This window comes from Convolutriloba macropyga, chromosome 2, assembly GCF_964194025.1.
Source record: "Convolutriloba macropyga chromosome 2, txConMacr16.3, whole genome shotgun sequence".
NCBI classification, from domain to species: Eukaryota; Metazoa; Xenacoelomorpha; order Acoela; family Convolutidae; genus Convolutriloba; species Convolutriloba macropyga.
This window is the reverse complement of record NC_134469.1, coordinates 50,665,623-50,681,765: the sequence shown is the minus strand read 5'-3', so window position 1 is coordinate 50,681,765 and position 16,143 is coordinate 50,665,623. Positions and strand designations below refer to the sequence as shown.

At 38.2% G+C, this 16,143-nt stretch overlaps 1 protein-coding gene across 3 annotated transcripts in view; it reads right to left on the bottom strand.

Annotated features, from left to right (window-relative positions):
- LOC142358742 (roundabout homolog 2-like) overlaps positions 1–16,143 on the bottom strand; it is a 41,292-nt gene that overhangs the window by 13,410 nt on the left and 11,739 nt on the right. For all 3 annotated transcript variants that reach the window (XM_075410293.1, XM_075410291.1, XM_075410292.1), the window contains exons 4-11: positions 15,157–15,444; positions 13,287–13,428; positions 10,631–10,761; positions 8,881–9,011; positions 4,649–4,817; positions 4,224–4,386; positions 477–767; positions 67–230 (exon numbers count right to left, since the gene is read on the bottom strand). In XM_075410293.1, the coding sequence (XP_075266408.1) occupies positions 67–230; positions 477–767; positions 4,224–4,386; positions 4,649–4,817; positions 8,881–9,011; positions 10,631–10,761; positions 13,287–13,428; positions 15,157–15,444 (1,479 nt within the window). The remainder of the gene's footprint in view (positions 1–66; positions 231–476; positions 768–4,223; positions 4,387–4,648; positions 4,818–8,880; positions 9,012–10,630; positions 10,762–13,286; positions 13,429–15,156; positions 15,445–16,143) is intronic.

Sequence of the window (16,143 nt, the reverse complement as noted above, 5' to 3'; positions counted from 1 at the left end):
AAGAAAAATGTCCAGCCACTTGAGAGAGAGAGAGAAGAGCGACAAAAAATTGCATTCATCACTAACCCATGAGAGTGATTTCATGTGAGATCTGACTGGCATGACCGTAGCCGTAGTCGTTCATAGCTCTCGCCACAAACAAGTAAGTTCTGCCAGGTCTCAAATTGCATATCATGGATTCCGTGTTCTTGATGTGACTTTGCACTGTTGTCCAGCTTTGAAGTCCATATCTGAAACATTAACATGCTTACCTAAATCAATGCAATGCATAATATCTCATGCAATAAACTTTGCTTTTTGATTGCGCACAAGGATTCATTTGACTATCGAAAACAAAACTACAAAATCCAGGAATTGCATATTTTTCTTCGCAAATTTCACTTTGTCCTTTCCATTTATTTTAACAATGAATGCTAAACTTCTCGACAATTTCTGACAATTTTGATAAAAATTGGGTTTTTGAGAATAGGGCTTACATGTAATGTTCAATTCTGTAATATCTGATCAGGTGTTTGTTCAGGACAGGGGGAGCCCAGTGGAGGAACACACAAGTTGTGTTGACGAAAGAGGCGTAGGGTGCGGTTGCGGGAGGTCCAGGAAGATTCTCCACAGGGTAGCTCTCTGTGATTCCATTCTGGGCACTCACTTCCAGACTCGAGCTCTGGTTTGTAGTTCCAGATGGGCTTTTAGCCGTGCATGTGTAATCACCAGAGTCACTCTCTATTGCGTTCTTGATTATCAATGTTCCCGAATCCTCCAGAATGTACCTGAAACGCAGCATTTAACCACGTTACCTAACAACATACATCTTCACTAATTTTAAAACTTCGAGTTCATCTTCTAGAAACGAAAAAACCTTGTTCATAATTGCGTTGTTTTCACTAAAACGCGTGTTCAGCTTGCTCAGACAAGGCAATTTTGTTTTTGCGAGAAGAATTAATGAAAAATTAATTTTCCTCTCATAACAGAAATCGTATCTGACTCAACACAACATTCAGTCCTGTTCATTTCAGGCGAAATACAACTTTCAAGACAGGAATATCAAATTTTGAAGTATCTGTTTTCTGAGTAATAACACGTCTTAATTAATTCTCAAGTTGCTCTAAATGTCCAGATGTTGAAATACAACACCTCTTCGCTTTGGTGCAGTTTCCTTGCTTTCATTTATGAGTGGCAGTGTGCTATTAAGTTCTTAAGGGGATGCTAATTTTCATCAAAAATTTGCCGCAAAAATTGCGCAAGTGTGAAAGAACTCGTGGTTATTACAAGTTATATAGGAAAGCACCGTGGAAGTTAGCTGAGGTAGTTAGGGGGTAGGTAGGCAGGGTGGTAGCTTGGTAACTTGTAAAGCGTATACCTCGTGGGAATTGTTATAAGAGGGGTTCTTTATTAGGAAAAGTGTGAATGCTTGTTCTTTTGAATGGCGCTCAAACCGCTAAATTGTTAAGCGATGCGCTGAATTAGAATTGCATTAAGTCTCTCTTGACTCAGCATAGTAAGGCATATAGTAAAAAAAATTATCAGGTAGCAAAAATGTGAAAAAGTTTTTTCACTCCTTTTGAAGCACCAACGCATTATTTGGGAGCTATAATAGAGCAAGCAGCTACTTTAAGTGGAAAAATTCCACTACTGCATTTTAGTACAGTACTCATTTTTTCAGGGTCATGTCAGGAAATAGAGCGCACTCTACACATTTTGAGGGTGCGTGGATTAATCCGGAATGATTGCCAAAATTTCCCTCAGTCCAAATTGATTCCAAATTTATATCACTCTCAACCCGGTCAATACAACAACAACCCATGCAATGCTATGTTTTGATGGAAACACGTCATGATTGCATACCTACATAATCTGTACACATTACATCAAAGAAGCACGAATAAGAGCGTACAATATTTGGTGTGTACATTATTTCATGGAATAATAAAAATGGCGTGAAATAGTACACGGAGGAAAAAGTTAATCGATTCGCATGCCTTCTAATAGAACTTATTCCAATTCCCATTGACCTGAAGTCATTCATATCACTCCGTTTTTAGCACTCCTTTTTCATAATTTTAAACGAGACATGAAAAAGGATAGATACACTTCCAGAAGCAAGATAAATTTTCCTGAATTTGACCCATATGCACGATGATGTGAATAAAAATGATGTCTTTGACAAAAGGCCTGCAGTTGACACGAAAATCATTAGCTCCTCTCTCCAGAACCAAGACGGGTCTTAATTCACGCACTACGCTTTTAACCTTTTTTTTGTTACGTTACATCTCAAAAATCGTAAAAAAGCGCGCCCATTTTTTCAAGGGTTGTCACGGTGGAATGACTTTATCGTTAATCATAAACCCTAATAGTAATGAGATATTTGCCTCCACATTTTCCTTTTCATTTTCCAGGTAGTACACTTTTAACAAGACTGCAGCTGATAATCCTCTGAACCAAACTTGTCATGATGCGTTAAATACGGTACATTAGCATTTAAGGCTGCAGTTATCATTGCATGGTGTTTTGCTGTCTGAAAGAAACAAAAAAAACAATAAAAGAAAAATTGCAAAAAGATTTGTTAAATGCCGTATAGTATATCAGTGCAAATACAATTTGACATTCGTAATTAGCTTCTAGCTCAGAGATATTACAAAAATTTAATTATGAGCAAATAATTGATTTAACCTTTAACCAAATTGGAATAGTTTCACCTATCCGACATTCAATTTTAATATTCCAACAAGTTTAGGGCCAAATAAGAGACTGCACCACCAAAAAACTTTCAAAAACCGACCTCTTGGCTATACAAAATTGCATTTTTTACAATACAAATATTAGGATGTTAAGTTGGCAGTTTCGCAAACAAACGTATCAGTAAATTTCGATAGATATTATCACTCAAAACCCTTGCCAGTCTGCACCTGCGCCAGAGCATCCTATGTGTATGTGTGTACATGGCTACTACCCTTCGACATATGGAATTCTTAATCAAAAGAAACCACTAAAGAATCATGAGAAAAATAGTCAGGTACAAAAACCTCGAAGCAGCTTAACTTAGTCAATAATTTTGTAGTTAACTCGTGGAAATGCACGCGGAAAATCACAAAATCAATGAAAATATACTTTTTACCTCACATTTGTCCACTTTTCTTGCTACTTTGTAGAGCTCATCAATCTAAGTTTACTGCCCTACTTAGTGCAAGTTGCTTGTCCTACTTAGTCACTGTCTTGCACTACAAATAAGTCCGAACAAAAATCCAAGTTCCCTTCGGTCCTTGAGCTTCATCGCTGCTTTTGTTGAAACCAAAAAGCCGAACTTTAGATGATTCTATTTTTCCAAATGATATTGAAATCCAAAAGTAATTAATTTTCCGTAGAAAATCCTGTCATCACTGAACTGCAGTCATGGCAATTGGAAAGTTTTAAGGGATCTATCGGAATAACTAAAGTTAAGTGTTGGATGAAATTTAATTTAATTCATTAATATCGACAACCCGGAGAGAGATTAGCTTTCTAGACATCATCAACTTACATCAATAAATTATTGTAAATATTATAGATATCCGAAATTTAAAAAAAAATTAGCAAAAAAACTTGTCTATTTTTTCTCGGTTTTCGGCTGTTCTTAAAACATGTTCAAGATGTCGGATCCATGCTCCCTATTAGATGTAAAAAATGCCGCGATGCTAATTTTACGTGGATACAACTGAAGATATTTCTGCTATTCCTCTTTATAAAGGGTTAGCTCATTTTTACTGTCTCTGCTTTTAGAAGAGAATATAGGACAAAAATTGATTTTTTAAATATGGCGGTTCTGGTGTCTATCTCGATCAAAAACTTCAGATCTGTTAATCCTCAGAAAAAACGGTAAAACCTCCAAATGGAGAAAAGTTCAGGATAATTCGATCTTTCAATTTCTTTCATTGCAACTTAACAAAAGAGAACAATCATTGTGACAACAACCAGATTTTCATATTAAAATATTATGATTGGTCGTGTTTCTTTATCAGAAGAAAAAACGCTATTAAAAAAATTGAGGATCTGCACTCAAGATTCACAGTTTTACCGTTTTGGATTTTGTCAAATCTTTTGGTATTTGACAGGTTTGAATTTGTTGGGCAAATGCATATTATCGATCTTATCAGTTTCATTCCAACTTAGTATTTAAGAATCTTGGAGTAAAACTGAATGTCGGTTGGGTTTATTTAGGATCATAAAGGTTGCATGTAAAGTAGACTGACCTTGAGGACTCGCTGGCTCTGAACGGGTGTCCATCTTTACTCCAAGATATAGTGACCTTCTCAGTAGAGCTGCCTTCACACAACAGTCTAATACTGCCCCCTGGCACTATTCTTTGGTCAGATGAGCCTAGCTGGATCAAAGGCGCTGGATTGCCAAGTTGCTCTGAAAAAGGTTAAGTATCATACCCAAGTATCATACAACACAAGTCAGATTTAATTTAATTAAAATTGTTCTATATACATTTTCAAGTTTGAGAAACAATTTAAAAATTGTGTATTCCAATGTTTCAGAGCTCTCACATAAGAACTGATACTTGAATATAGATTACGTAACTGTTTTTTTGTCACCAACACAATTATTATTCCTTGAACTGCGGAAAAGGTTACAGAAAAGATAACTGGGTAAAAGATGTGAAGCAACTTACGTTCAACTACAATTTTGGCAGTTCTCGCTGAGCTTTTGTCGGCAGCTGAGATTCCATTTTTGCACGTGTATGTTCCTCTATCGTCGGCATGGACGTCATACACGAATAAGGTACCATCACTCGTGACGTAATATTTGCCCTCGCTTGAAAACTGCCCAGCCACCAATTCCTAAATAGAGAGCGACCTGTTAATCAAGGCAAGCTAAACCTTCAAATTGATTGGCTAAACTTTCAAACTGGCAGTCCAAAACCTTCACAATTTTAGCCGAAATATTTTTTAGAGGTTAGTCTGATAATCGGAAACATTAGGCAACGCTTTTACGCTTCATTTTCCACTTTTTACAGATTAGACTTTCAAACCCAGAGCCTGGAAAAGGTCACTATCGAGTAGAAAATTGCTTTTGAATTTTTGATCATCTAATGATTCTTCAGGTATTAGGAATGAAGCTGAGCTATATTTGTGGTAGTTTTGGGTGAGGAGTGCGAGAGATTTGGTTTGTTGTTGTTGTTTGCGTGATATTGTTTGTTTGTTGTGACGTGTGAGGCTGGAGCTGGTGCGGCTGTGTTTGTTTTTGCTCAAGCGGCTGGAAGTGGCCATCTAGAAAAGCTTTTGTATTATTGATGGGTGATTCCTTTCAAGCCTAGCGGCTGCATTGTGAACGCGTGATGTGTCCGATCGGCGGTTTATTTGGGATCAGCACAATACACCCACAGGGCCTTTTTGTTCTTTGTGTGAAGTGTGAAACGTTTAAAGAAAGAGAGAAAGAAAAAAACTGAGAGATCTTTTCATTCATTCACTCATCCGTCCTAAGATGGTTTAAAAATGCAACACATCCAGCTACACAAAAAAGAAACAGGTAGCCACTGGTCCCAAACCAAGGCTGCTGAAAACGAGCAAAAGATGGATGGAGAGGAAGAGAAAGAAAGAAAAAGAAAACAGGGATCATTTATCGCTTTTCTATTTCTCATTTAGTTTTGGCTTGCTTTCCCTTATTGTTCGACTGATGATTGTGTTTATGTGTGTGTGTGTGTGTGTGTTTGGTCCAGTGGCTGTTTTTGTTGCGCTCTCGCTTTTCAAGCGGCGCAGAGTTTTGATTGTTTGCGATTTTGACACCTGTACAATTAAGGCTATTCATCAAGACGGTTTTATACCCATTAAGATTTCAATAGCGCCAGGTGCTGTAACGGCTTTCAAAGGAATTATTGTTATTGCTGTTTTCTTTCGCCTTATCTTCAATTCTATTCAAATTTAGCTCTTTCTTTCAATCCCCACTTTTATTTCACTCCTTCTTCCGTCCCCGAAAAATCACACGCATCCCCCCGCCCCTCCCCGACACCCCGTACACCTCACGCACTTAAGTGAAGGCTCTCAGTTGAGAAGAAGCCCCTCCCCTTCACACCCAGCCTCAGTTTATTCTACCTCTCACCCACAGCCAAGCAATATAGCTGCCGTGGCGATACATAATACATGTTGTGTTTATATGTGCCTCTCTGTATGTACAGGAGAGTGGACTTCTCCAGTTGTCCCTCCCATTTTCCTCCAATTTGTTCAGCCAACACCAGCGGCAGAACCAGCACCGTCTCTCACTTTCCAGCCGCTTTCTGTCTCAACGTTAAACTAACAGCTCTTTCCCTCTCAGCTCCTCTCAGCCTCCCTTGCTCTCAGTGTCCCAGGCTACTCTGGCTACGACTATGACCAGTGAAAAAAGAGCAGCTTGGCTTGTGCTAGATTTGAGTTTTTGGCTTTTAATATAGCTTATTGTGTTGTTATATGGCAGCAGCTATAAGCTTCCAAACAACGAACGTTTGTGCATTGGAATGTGTGTGTATGTGTTTGTTGGCTTTATGGCACAAGAAAATCACTCGGCGTATCAACATGCCACACCAAAGCTTCCCTTTCCTAAAATTCACTCTTTGTTCAGCGCAAATAACCAATGGACAGGCTTTATCACAATTTAAATGAAAAACCAAACTGCGAAAACCAATATGCCAAAACAACAAATTAATTCCTATCCTCTCCTCTCTCTCCCTATTTCCCCACCAGTCTTTTTCAACTTAATCCTCCCACTTTTTTCACTTTTTCACATTTCAAACAAAGAAACTAATGCGGCAGTTAGTTAAGCACCATCGAAACCACATCCACCACCAAATACCACCACGACCACTACTATTACAAGTCCCAGCTTCAGTTTCAGTACCAGCTATATATCCTGATAGCTATATTTTAACTTTACAAATATACACTTATCAAAATGAAGCTAATGGCTAATAAATTGTTTTAAAAAATGGGTTTTAGACCAACATCGATTGGTTTAAATCAAAATGACAGAAAAACTCACTCTTTAAACATGAAAACACTGACACCGCTATCAAGATTTACTCGACAACGAAAAGCTAAAATTGTTAAAAAATCAGCCAAATTAAGATTTGAAAAAAAGAGCGATAATCAAACTTCAGATGCCACAGAAGTTTTAGGGTATCAGCAGCTGAACTGATAATGATTCGTTAGTTCACCTCTTTGATATCAGAAGTCAATAAAATAAGAGATGAATTGACCAGATGGCATTAATAACCATACCCATAATTAAAACGTTGGAAGTGCAATAGATAGTTAAATTGTCATGCGGGAATCTTCTATAGAATTTCCATCTTTGTTCCCTCACTCACATATGATTCATTGGACATTAGCAATTTTTTAACTGAGAAAAATTACATTAAATAGACTGGTTGCTCAACCAGCTAAAGGAGTCAATTATCCTTTTTTAAATTGAACAGCTTCAAAATTTAGCTACGCAGAAAAATTTAATAAATTATGAATGGATTATTTGCTTAAAAAGTAAATCAATAACCGCGGGGGGTATTTAATAGTAATTCTATTTCCAGTAGTCTTAGATGTTGTGTTTATATAGGAAATTAGATTGATGTTTTTATTATGCTAGCGGAACTGGGAGGCAGAGAAAGAAGGGGTGAGGTTAAAAAGACTCAAGTACTTCGTACAGAGGGTCTTAATTTATCAGATTAGGCCCAAAATCATCCATCCCGAGTCCCTCTCCGTGCCTTAAGGTGTGAAAGACTTCCTTACACACGCCGCGCATTTGTTCAGAGTAAAATTGAAGTGTTCTCTCCTACTAGTTGTATTTTACACCCCCGTTATGTATGTTATTTTCCCCAAAATGCATTATGTTAATTGAAACAGATGCGTTGACGCTTTAATCTAACAACATAGCTAACTGACCCTGTTAGCATTTTAGCTATAGTCAATCGTGTGTAAGAGCCCTAGGGCATAGCACGTGCGGTGCATAAATAATATTGCGGGGAAATTTTAGTCCAGGTATTTTGAGCGAAGGACTATCAAAACAGAACCGGACATTTGTCAGTCAAAAATATTTCACTTGAGAAGCAAAAAAGAAAAGGCTCAGCACAGGTACTCAAATACTTCAATGCTCTCTTAAGCGTCTGAGATCATGCTTGATGTCAAAATTCATAAATTTGAAACAAAGTTTTGAAGTTCAAGTTTGCCAGTATGATTAGATAGATGAAAAAAGAGTCCAAATTTAAATTTAGACGAGGAGCAATTTGTGAATTAAGAAGTGCTAAATTGAATTCAAACATTGGGAGTTGACTGGGTAAACTTTGGGTGTTTATCTGATTAGGACTGTTTGCTCAAGTTCAACTCAATTTTTCTCTTTCCTCAGTTTGCTTTATCAAAAACAAACACTCGCTCTTGTGCCTAAGCTTTAATGCAAAGTCAATTATGAAACTGTAGTTGAGACAGAACATCAAATGACACCTTTGAATTATTCCAACTATTAAGGACTGAAGCTAGACATGGTAATACACAAATGAAGATAACCAGATCTCTTTTAGTCACTTTCCCTGCAAAATTCCTTAACATGTACCTGCTGCTGCTTACTTATGTGATGGAATTTAATTAAAATTAATCCACAGCAAACACTGTATACTTTAACATGGCCATTTTATAAGATGCATTATCTTAAGATGACCAGCATTGGCCATTTGGTAATCAGTTAAGCAAGCATCCAACTCAAGTGGTTGCTCCACCACATTTTGATCTGTTAATATTTGAACAAAGTCACAGGTTGAAAGGTGGGCGGAGCATTTCCGTTTTGGTTTTGAGGCATTCTGGTTTGGGATAGGATTAATTTAGAAGATTAGACCACATAATTTATGATAATAACTATAAAGCTCTTGTGGTATGAAAGGAAGCAAACCTCGTTTCTGTCGGTTCGCGGGGTCGTCCAGGTGATTATTTGATCTTTGGTCCTGCAGTCCAAGGTTCCAGTGAATCCATTGTACCAGGTCTGTGGCTCAGGTGCTACCAAGATGTTGGTGTCAACAGCGGCTGAAACAAAAGCATAATCCTCATTAGCATAAACACCTCCCTCCCTCCCTGCTTGCCTTCCTTGTTTTTCTGTTATCCCTGCTTGATAGTCCCAACCCAGCAGCACTAAGACATGACAGACTTAATCAATTTCAAAGGAAAACAAACCTATTTGAGCATTAGCACTCTTTCATGAGGCACCTTTCAAAACAAAACGAGCCTAATCCCCCCATAATTTATTAAGCAAGTCTTCAAACATGATTTTTGTGGGCTTTGAGTTATGATAAAAAATATTTTGGTTGATTAAGTTGGTCCTTTTGATTCCGGGGTAGAAATTAGACGCTCCCTGCAATTAGAGCCAGATGCCCGGATTAGGCACCTCATGTCTCCGCATCTGGTTTCAATGTGGCCCAACGCGTGTGAACTGAACGTGTTATGACTCGCGTTTAATAAATGCCTGATCCTGGAGGGAATTAATTCCATTTGATAGAAGTATGGCCCAAGCATGGCCACAGCCGCTACCACAGCAACAACCGCCACCACCACCAACCATTATGCACACGTGCGATCTCAGATTTAACAATGCGTTGAGAGAAGTTTGCAGTTAACAGCTGATTCAAGTGATATGTATAATTGAAAATCCTTTGAACAAAGGGCACCTTGGGCTATATCATATGCTAATAGAGAAAACGATAAGGGGAGGGGGCTGGAACGAGCTCTACTCCTTTGTTTGCGTAACTATCTATCCAGTTCTTTGAATCTCTGTGGCCTTAATATTACAGGTTAGGGGCAGCAACAGCGAAATTGTTGTTGTAGGTAGCAAGCAATAGAAGTGATTGGTGTTATTGAGAGTGAAACCAAGTGAAAAGGAGCTGCCGATATGTTTGTTGTTGTTGCTGTGCTGGCTACAGCAGTATCACGTCAATGGTAGGAAACAAGCGGGCGAGAGAAAGTGAGCAAGTGGTGTTGCCCTGTTTGCAGGGTGATAATAGTGTAGAATAGTTGATAAGCATTCCCCGGATTAGCGCCATCGAATGCTAATTATGTATGCAGTGTGCCACACGCGAGCCAGTTAACTATTAACACCTTTCTCATTATTTGTTCTCACAGATCCTTTGATGGCCGGGAGCCCGTGTTTAATCGGAAACAGTTGGGCAATATTAGCGAGTGTTTAACTGTTTAAGCCCTCCTTTTATCGCCCCCGTCTTGCTGTTTGAATTCGCACCACATGTCAAGGTGTAAACAAAACCTATCTAATCAAATCTCCTACCCACCGGGGCACCTCTCCAAACACAAGCTGCCCCTGTTTAGTAGCACAGCAAAGATGGTACCAATTGTTCAATCTAACACCCCACAACCCCCCGTCCCATACTTCTCAATCTCATACTTCTCATTTGATGCCATAAACCCAGTTTGGTCTCAAATAATAGTATTTCACATTTTACTGTCAGTTAACAACCAGAGAACACGAGGCACACAAAAATCTCGATATTGACTATTTTAATTTCAAGCAACCTTTGATCGTTTCTTTTGTTGCAGGTGAAAACTTTATTCGCTCTTTGGCTTATGTGGCAGTTTTAAAGTGATAAGTTGAAAATTGACAGGAAGCGAATAGAATTCGTGTGATATGAGTCTCTTACGTTGTATGATGATTCTGGAAGTAGCCTCTGCCTGTCCAACGTCATTCTTGGCCGTGCATGTGTACTCGCCAGAGTAGGCCACTTTGGCAAACAGCACCACCAGTGAATCATCCTCTTGGTTCTCAAACACCCTGAAACAAAATTACCCATTGATGTATAATTTTTCGATTTCTAATTCTTTTCGAAATCTATCAAGTTTTTTCCATGGAACCTTAAAAATTTCGCAAGAAATGCCCTCAAACTAATTATTCGCTGTAGCTCATACGATTGGTATTGTGGTTACCCACGTTAAAAAATCAACTCCATAATGGCAAAACTTGAAGAAAATGCATGGATTAGTTGACTTGAGCAAAAAATGATGAATTTGAACGAAATGCGTACTTTTATATCGCAGTACAAAACAGAACTATCCTGCGGGAAAACGCCTCGATTTAGTCAACTTGGAGTAAATAATCATTTTTTCATCACTAAAGCCATTTATCGCTTTTCCACAATAACCGATGCAGTCTCTTTGAACAGCTTACACTTCAACACCTGTGTGTTATAAAAAATCATGCCAGCATGTTTTGGTAATTTTAAACTTTCTATAAGTGTGAGTCTAATCAGTTTGTGTTGTGTGCGTATTTTTCGTTTTTGTTTTATTGGTAATCGCAAAATCGTATAATAGTTGATTAAATTTGATTTGCAATTTCATTTGTATAGACCTGTCGGCACCACTTTCATCGTTGAACGCGCAAAGTGTGAAACGATGACTCGTGAAGCAGCTTATTAAAGAGAAATATTAATTAACTCAGTAATTTTAAACTTTGAAAAGTGTGAAACTTTTAAACAAATCAACACACGTTACACCTGCAGCATTCATATATCATACGTTTATCTAATGGTATGTGCTTTATAAACGAGAGCAGTATATACACACACATTCATGCCGGCTCAGGTGCCAAAAACTGGCATAACTTGACTTAACTCAAATGATTGTTTAGTAAATTAAATGGCTCCAGTTACCAAAACTTGTAATTAAAATTCAATTCCAATTTTGCACTTCAACGTAAAACGTATTAGAAAGCCAAACCCGCAAACATACTTAAGCTTTTCAGCGTTTCAACCAACGAAGCGATTCAATTCGCAAATTCAATCATACTTTTATATCTCTGAATCTACCTGTGATTTAATTAGTAAACAAAAAAAACGACGGAGAGCGAGAGAGAAAAACAAAAAGCTATGCAAACAGACAAGATAATTAAATGGCTGTTTGTGTTTGTGACGATGTTAATGTTACTGTTGTTGTTATTGGTTTTGGTGCTGACACATTAGACAAATAGCTGAAGGAGATGAAAAAAATTAATTGAGAAAAGATGAGATAGATGAAACGGAATGCGCTCGATAGATAGGCCTGGAACCTTTGTTGAGTCAAGTTACGCTTCTTTTCTTCCCTTTTTCCCAAACAAGAACGTGTTGTCAGTTGAAAGCACGGTTAACATCACAGCAACTGTGCATCTTCAAACGAAAACCTAATTTTGAAATGAAAATACAAATTGCTTTAATGTATAATAGCTCTCTACAAGAGTGTAGTAGCAGCCAAGACAGTCAATGGGATTGTGTTTGGGGACTAGAGGAAAGTATTCCCTGAAAAATCAGCACAACATCATTATCATCCAAAACAGAAGCGAGTGCGCTCGCGTTGAAAAACATTAAATGTTGTCAATGCAGTACTTAACGCTGCTTGATTAAGGCCCAAAAACACTTTTAATCTTTTGTAACGAAATAATTTTGAAACAAAAGTGCTTACCGAAATCTTTGAAGTAAAAACAAATGAAAATCTCAAAAAGCCGCTAAGTGAATTTGCTAGTTGGGAAATATTAGAAGATATTGCGCCGAGTGGAAAAAGCTTGAAAAGGGATTAGAAATTCCAGCCAGCAGGTCATTTTAGCCCAAATTCCTACCCCAAAAGAAAGCAGCGCCCAAGATTAGGATTTACACAAATTTACTGCTCACTTACATCAAAAAAGTTTAATTTAGAGACCAAGCCCTGATACGCCCCACAGAGGGAATAGCAGCTTAGCTGAATCCCTCAGCCATAAAAATTGAATCACGCGGAACCTTGAACACGTCTAAGTATGTCACGCTCCTTATCACCAGCCGCAGCTGCGTCTTCCCTCATTAGATAACTTCAAAATCATGAAGATTCAATTCTCTCGCTGTTCACGCGCGAATTAATATTGGAAAGCGCACTTCATAATTTCTTGAAGATCTGATGAATCGCTATATAAAGGTCTTTCATTCAAATATTCATACCTGATGGAAGATAAACAACACAATTGATTTACATTTGTTCACCTTTTTTCTTACCCCTATACGCTAGATAGAAATTGAATGAGAATTTCTTGCTCTGAATAACGTTGAACCTAAACCTGAAACTCTTAAATGGTGTTCGGAACGACGGACATTAAATCATCACGGGTCGAGGCGTCAGCACCAAATCAGCACTTAATTAAGCTGGAAGAGCTCTGAAATGCTCAGAAAAAGCTGAGATCTTTTTTTAAATTCCGCGCTAAGTCAGCACAATCCCGCAAAAAATGACCAAATCCTTGAGCGTGATTTAGTGAAGTTGAGAACTAAGTAAACGTCTTAGATATTGAATGTGAGTAGTAATCACCTATCTCGATCTGCAATTGCCTCTTTCACATCTGTCTCCCACATGAGCTGGTTTGCACCCACAACTTCGCACGGAATTGAGAAGTTCTGGCCCTCATTATACGTCAGCTGTTTTGGAGGCAACTTTATGAACATCGGTGGCTCTAAAATCCCATTTTTTTAGTCATTCAAAATCAACCCAAAATTTTTTCCAATAGAAATTGAAAACTAAAGCATTAACAATATCGATATTTTTATATCAATTTTTGATAATGATTAATCCTGTTTATTGACAGCACCGATGGTTGTTTACAATTGTAAGAGATAAACAGCCCTTCATAAATCATGTTTGTCACTGCTGCTCTGTGAACCCACCACCACATGTGTTGACTTAAGTTGGCAACTAATAAATAGTTACATAAAAGCCTCCATTCATCGCTGTATATCAATTTTAGCAGCTATTCGACCAAAGAGGCCAACGAGATAGACAGACCTAGTTAAGGGCTTTTATAGTGCAATAACTATAAAACGAAAGATCAACACAAGTTGTCGATTAGATAAACCCAAATATCACTCGCTCCTCACTAGTTAAAGTTTAGTGTCACAATAAACAAAATGTGCTCTGCTCTTCTCAATTATGACTTTCATATTCTTTCAATTGTTAAGCCACTCTTTGACTGTTTGTTTGCGCAACCTATCTACAGCCGACAAACTGATCCGAAAGGGCGCGGAGCAACTAAGAGCAAGTGTCAAATTGGCAACCAAAATATTTCACAACATATTCATCATACCAAAACTAAAAATTGCTTGGGGAGCTTTGCTCGTGTGAGTTAAGCGAAACGCAGTTCCTATGATCTAGGCAGAACAACAATGATACAACAGAGAATGTGATTTAGTAGTGTTGCAAGAAGTAGTAGTAGTAGTTGCAGTACTGCTATGGTCTAGTTCAATTATACCTTGCCAATTCTCCGCCAACTCTTCGTGGACACTTTCGTCAATAAGAAAGCTCCCATCTAATCGCACAACAAGCTTTTTTCACACACATTATATTACCATACAACCTCATTTTGGATTAAATGACCCAAGTGGAATTTGTTTAAACCGTAAAAATGAGCTCTTTTTAGTACATATAATTATATTTATTGCGCATATATTTGCAAAGAGTGTGAAGGTTCAATGACAGCAGCTGGTGCTGTTAATGACAGTATCGATTAGGCCTTAAGTAAATGATATTATAGCCCGCAGTTAATTAAAGCGACCAGGTGATTGCTTGATCAAGGTTTAAGCATGTGGCACCAATTAGTATCAAGTGGCTTAACGTGTTATATAACTTTTCTATTAATTTACAACCCCACAATTAATGGCTACTTTTTGCACGTTAGCCTTTCGGCTTGAGAAGGCCACTTCTTTTATTTTAATAGCTCTCTAGCCTGACATCAAAACTCACTTGAAGCGCAAATTTAAACGCGTTTGCATAGCAGCCCCATTATCAATATGCCAAGCAGTAAAACACTTAAAACCAGTTTAATAACCAAACCAACACTTTCAACAATACCGCCAGCATTCTGGCTGAAAACTATATGCAAATAGAACACAGTTTGATATATCTATCTTTGCTGCGGCTAAAGCGTCGCTTTTTTGTTTAATTTCTTTTTGCATGAAGAATGTAGCAGCTTAAAATTTAGCGGCTAAGTTAACGAAATTAAAAGAGAACCTCTCAAATCTCTCAGAGGCTTTTTACGATATTAAACCATTAACCAGTTAATTACAGTCTTCTAATATCATTCTCTCAAAACTGCTCGCTACAGTGGTGTTAAAACCAACAGCTAGAAAAGTTATATACGATAATAAGCAGCTGTAATAAAAGCAGCTCAGCTGTTATTGGCACTAACTTTCAATCACAAGCTTGATTGGGGCGCTGACGCGTGAAGCAACAATATTGGTCGCCACACAGGTGTACAGGCCTTGATGAGTTGAAACATTGGCTTTCCTGATTGTGAGTTTGGCTCCGTTCTCGCTAGTCCACATGTTCACACCGTCAATGGGCAGTGCTTTCCCACCCTTTTGCCACGATATTGTGGGTGGGGGAAATCCTCTCGGGGGCACACATTCTAGCTCAGGCTGGGTCAGGTCGGCCACGTGAACTAGAGTTTTCATGTCTCCGAATCTTGTATCCAGAACTAAAATCAGATCGTGGTTAAAAATTTCCCTAGATAGAATTTCGTCAAAAATAAAAATTTGAAGAAAAGTTAAATTGTTTGGAGCTGTCACATTATAGCCCCCCTCGGTTAGTGGTCAAATAAATCGTAGTGGCTATAATTCCTGGCAGTTCGTCGAGAGGGGGGGGATGGGAAAGACCCAATTCTTTGCATGAAAACCTCGAGGCTTGTGAATTAAAATAGGTCGGTAGTTTAGTTTAAATGTTCCTATTCCTTCGCCTTTGTTTCACCATTTTCACTTCAATCCAAAATCGCCTCTATCAACAAAAGCATCAATTAAAGACTGTTCATTTGTGTCACAAATTTGTCGCACGCTGTGACAGAGGCTTAAATAGCCGCTGTGATTGTTGTGTTTGAATGTGAACAATGTACGCCACAAGCACATTTCTGTTAATCGATTCCTGTAAAAACTTGTAAACATAAAAATCGATTGTGCTCTTTCAAGAGACCATTTCACTCTCTCACTTGAAGACTAATCGGTGGCTAATTTCAAAGCGAATTCTCAAGTGTTGACAAACTAAATGAACGCTAATGGCTCTACAAACTGGAAGAGGACTTGGCTCAACCCAGCAGCAAACATTTTCAAAGAGTTACTCACAAAATAGGGCCCGCTTCATTAACTCAGCACTTTCAAGTGGCCTTTATTTAATAATTGAGTTA